General features: G+C 40.7%; 1 protein-coding gene across 1 annotated transcript in view; it reads right to left on the reverse strand.

The window, feature by feature from the left end:
* Nucleotides 1–4,952, reverse strand: part of LOC109317324 (CUB and sushi domain-containing protein 3-like) — a 250,480-nt gene that overhangs the window by 19,233 nt on the left and 226,295 nt on the right. The window contains exon 11 of the mRNA XM_019545967.1: nucleotides 2,636–2,824. Coding sequence (XP_019401512.1) covers nucleotides 2,636–2,824 — 189 coding nt within the window. The remainder of the gene's footprint in view (nucleotides 1–2,635; nucleotides 2,825–4,952) is intronic.

Here is a 4,952-nt window from a genome sequence, read left to right on the forward strand (position 1 = left end):
ACTCATAAAAACTCAGAGTAATTATACTAGCATAAAAATATTGCAGCATAGTATTAAATAAGACCAATTTGTTGGGGGGTATGCAAATATTCTCTTGACAGAATTATACCATTAAGAAAAAGGCATGAGAAGACATGTGATTTGATGCAAGACTATTAAACACCCAAAATATAATCTCTAGATGCATTTTTAGATCATATTTGTGTTTCTATCTATAAGATACATAAACAATATCATATAAAGGGGTTCTGTGTATCTTGCATATATTTATATGCATTAAACCCCCTCTTTTATAAGAAAGATAATCAGGTTGCAAAGTTAGGAAAAGCCAGAATTAAGTATGCTCATTCATCCTGTAGCCTGTAATTTCATGATCCCATGTTATATTTTTCCAAAAGGGAACTTCCATTGAAGGACAGGATGGATTGTGAGCTTTTTGGTTGGTTTGTCTTTTTCTAATACTTATTATTCAATACTACATAGTTTAAAATTTTAATTCACTGTATAAGAAATAATTTATCTCCCTGTTAGCTTTTCTTTGATTCCCCATCACTTTAATGTCTCAACACCCACAAATGAAATAATTTAACCTTCTTCAAGGAAAAGGAGGGGCTCCACAGAAAGCTACTTGAGAATATTCTGAGAAAGATGTTGCTGAAATCAAAGTACTATCAGCCAGAATTTTCATGTCTGCAACAATTTTATCACAGCGGCTAGAGAGCTGTCAGATCAGTATAATGAGTGGGCAGACAATGACTCGCATGCTTTTTACTTCTATGGCAGGATCAGCATAGATCCAGCTTTGTAGTTAATGCAAGGGACAGCCCATTGGGCAAATGCTTGTTTTCCTGAGGGTCTACTACAGACCTGAGTCCTATTTCACAGCAGAGAAAAAGAATTATCAATGAAATTAAAGTGAGTTCAACCATGAATTTATTAAATTTACTAGAATAAATATATAATCCTGCTTTTAGAGCATATTTATTCAGTGGACAATTGCCATTTAGCAAGGCACTCTAGAGAAAAAAAGAAACTAATTTACTTAATGAATTGCATGCTAGTTCAGCATTTTGAAGAAGAAATTCATCACAATATGTAAGGTTATTGCACAACAGAGCATACTATTCACAGAGTGCATGTTAATATTGTTTGTTTTAAATGGTAAGCGCCTAGTGCCGCTCAGCCTAAGAAAGCACTACATCTATTTATGCGGTCTATTCAGCAAAAAATAGTCTCCCTGGTTTATGAGCTAAAGCAAGTTCTATGATTTCCTACTGTACAAGATTGATTGTAACTTAGGAACCCCATAATGCAACATAAGAAAATAAGACATGTAGAGGCGGATAATTTAAACATTAGTTATTGAGCATGGCAGTCAGGGAGACAGTTTTTGAATTAGAACTTCCTAGACCTTAAATGCTGGAGGCTGCAAGTGAGAGAGGAACAGTAGGGGGGATGGAAAAAAAAAACTGGTCATACCCAGTTCACTCTCCTGGCATTTACTCTCTGCCACTGTGTGACACAGGATACTGGGCAAGATAAACCTATAGTCTGACTCAGTAAATCGCAGTTCCTATGTTCTTAATCAGGTTCAAAAGAGGACTGAAGAAGTTCCTTCAGGATGGGTCCCTCAGTGAGTATTAAATATGATAGTTAGGGGTACAGCATCTAAGTCATGACATTCTAGCCTGTGAACACCAGAATTTAAAAAGGGGTGAGGGGTGCAGGAGACATCATTCAGGATGGGGCATAAAATCCCTGTCCTTAGATATCCACTCTCTGCCACTGAGACACAGAACACTAGACTAGATGGACCTATGATTTGACCCAGTGTGGCATTTTTTATGTTCTTATATTGTGGCTCATAGCTAAGCTTCAGGCACATAGTTATTCCCTTACTTTTCCATGATTTTTAGCTTCAAACCTGAAATATGTCAGGCACCAAGCTGATATGCACCAACGTTTGCATCAGGAAAAGAACAAGGACAATACAAAGAATGTCTTTCTTCACAGTGAATCAGCTACTCATTAATCAATCAATTCATTCTTATTATTCATTTATTATTATAATTTTCTTTATTATTCTCTACTTCTCAGTTTCTTACTTCCTATTCCAATACTGTACTAATTAATTCTATGTGCAATTGGGTATGTCAACTACACAGCTGATATGGAAGGAATGAACAGATCATTTCTGCTGAATTAGAGCCTATAGCTAAGAAGACTGATTTCTCTGAATGGTCCATAGACATATTTATTTTTTTTTTACTAAAGGAGTAATGTCAGAACAGTAATGCTGAAAATTACCTCAGAAGGAATCATCTAATAAAGTGCTAACAACTCCAATAAGGCCTTCTGAATGCACAAAATATTCTGCAACACTGGCTAAATATTGAAAAGGCTTATAGAGAGGCAATTTGGGCTATCAATTAACTTGGGGCAAAATTCCATCCAATATAGACAAAAGGACATACTAGCTCAATAAGTTATATATTGGATTCTGCTTTTGCCATTAATTTATATTGTATGAAATAAGCCAGGGGGAAAAGATTCATTCTTCATGTTTGTACATCATAGTTCTTAATACATATACATGGTATCAATAGCTTTTTATGTCTTGTTAATTTATTCTTACCATCACAAGTTGGAAGCGGATGGCTCCACCAATGATTTTTTTCACATAACAAAGGCTCCTCATGGCTCAGCCTATATCCTGGATCACAACTAAATGAAACAGTGGAACCAATAGAGAAGTCATGACCATAACGACGTCCATGAACTGGTATGCCAGGATCCAAGCAGGAATAAGTATTAACAGTGACACCTGAAATTGAAAGAAAATACAAAAACCTAGAGTAAGGTCTTTTAAATGCGCTAGGAAAGACAAGCAAACAGCTATCACCATACATAATCAGCTAAGCTATATTTACCATATATTTGTGTATGCCTTGTATAGGGGCTGGCAACCTGTGGACTATAGGGCAGACTGGGGAATGAGTAGTGTGGAGCTGCCCCAAGCTGCACATCCCCTTCCACGGTGCCCTCCCCCCCATTATGGAGCATGTTGGTCCACTACACCTGTGCTGTCTCTGGCTGCAGAGGGAATGGGGATCATGAGTCAGGATAAGTGCAGGCAGCTGGTCGCTTTAGGCGGAGAGCTACTTATGGTTCAAGGTGAAGGCTGGATCACAAAGTCTGGCCCTTGCCTGCCAAAGATTGCTGAACCCTGACCTAGTAGGGGCCTTCCTGGGTTTTATTGTCCATTTATTTTCTATTGAAGGCAATTATATCAGGTTGCTGGGAGATGTGACATTTAAAATATTCCAAAGCATAACAGGATTTTTAGTGTTTAAAAATGTAGTATTTCAGCTGCAGACTTATAGCCCCTTGTCACACCTCTTGGTTGGGGTGCTTCAAAACTGCCCTTGCTGCATGCAGCAGCAAACTCTCTGGCCAGGAGGCATGACAGGCAGCTGTGGTGACCTGTGGCTTAATTTCTCCCACTCTCCACAGGGTGTAGGAGACTGAATGGACTGTCAAGGGAGCTCTGCAGCCTGCATCTTCCAGGAATTGCAGCTCCAATCCCTGTTCCCAACTAGAAGAGACAGGTGAATGGTGCCCATGTCAGTGAGTGTTCTCATCCTTTTGCCTCAAGTGCCCTTCACAAGAACTGGGAGATCAGACAGAGAGAAGTATGTAGGGACCAGGGGCTGGAAAGCAGGTATTCTAGTTCAGGGAGGTGAGAAGAGTGGGGAGGGAGAGTAGGAGGGACTGGAGTCTCTGAGTTTCAGCATGTCATTTCTGGTATCCTGTCTCTGGGATCTCCTGGTTCTGGTCAGGGGAACACAGGATTTCTTGGCTCCAGTAGCACACATAGTGCCCAGAGCAAGGGGAGCCCTGGGGGTGCCAGCAGTGACCAGAGTGCTGGGAGTGGAGATATTGGGCAGCAGCAGCCAGGGTGTAGAGAGACTGTGTGCATTGAGGGGACAGTGCTACATTGCGAGGTGCTTGGAGGATCAACCTACGCTAGAGATGTAAGGTGGTACAAAATGGTACAAAACAGGACCAGCTCCCTCCAGGTATATCTTTCCCACTATTTGGAGCATTTTACCCCAAGTTTAGGGTTATACTTTAGCCTGCTGAAACATTTCAAAGACAACTGAAATGTTTCAAAGCTTATGCCTATCCACACCCTCATACAATCATTTCCATAAATTGTACAAGTTCTGTCTTAACACCAATTAAGTCTTTTGCCACCACGTCTCCTAATTATACTGGAACCTCCCTTTTGTGGTGTTGTAAGTCTTTCTAATTTCCAGACAAAATGTATTCTCATGTCAGTGTTTGCCCTCTGCAGTATTTACCACATGATATGACATTATAGCCCAACCTCTGGCATGGATCTTTGAAAACTCCTGGTGCTCTGGTGTAGTGCCCAAAGACTGGAAGAAGGCCAATGTGGTGCCTATCTTCAAAAAAAGGAGGAAAGTGGATCTGGCTAATTATAGGCCCATTAGCCTGACTTCTATCCTGGGGAAGATCTTAGAAAAGTTTATTAAAGAGGCCATCCTTAATGGACTGGCCAATGCCAACATCCTAAGGGATATCCAGCATGGGTTTGTTGCAGGTAGGTCTTGCTTGACCAATCTCATTTCCTTCTATGACCAGGTGATCTATCACCTGGACAAGGGAGAAGAGATTGATGTCATATATCTTAACTTCAAAAAAGCCTTCAATCTGGTATCCCATGATTACATCTTGGCGAAACTGGCCAATTGTGGCCTTGGGTTCACCATGATCCACTGGCTGGAGAACTGGCTCCGTGGTTGGACCCAGAGGGTGGTGGTTGATGGAAGTCAATTGTCATGGTGGCCTGTGACCAGTGGGGTCCCCCAAGGCTCTATCATTGGACCCATACTGTTCAACATCTTCATTAATGGTGTGGACACTGG

This window comes from Crocodylus porosus, unplaced genomic scaffold (assembly GCF_001723895.1).
Source record: "Crocodylus porosus isolate Cpor-Errol unplaced genomic scaffold, CroPor_comp1, whole genome shotgun sequence".
Lineage (NCBI taxonomy): Eukaryota > Metazoa > Chordata > Crocodylia > Crocodylidae > Crocodylus > Crocodylus porosus.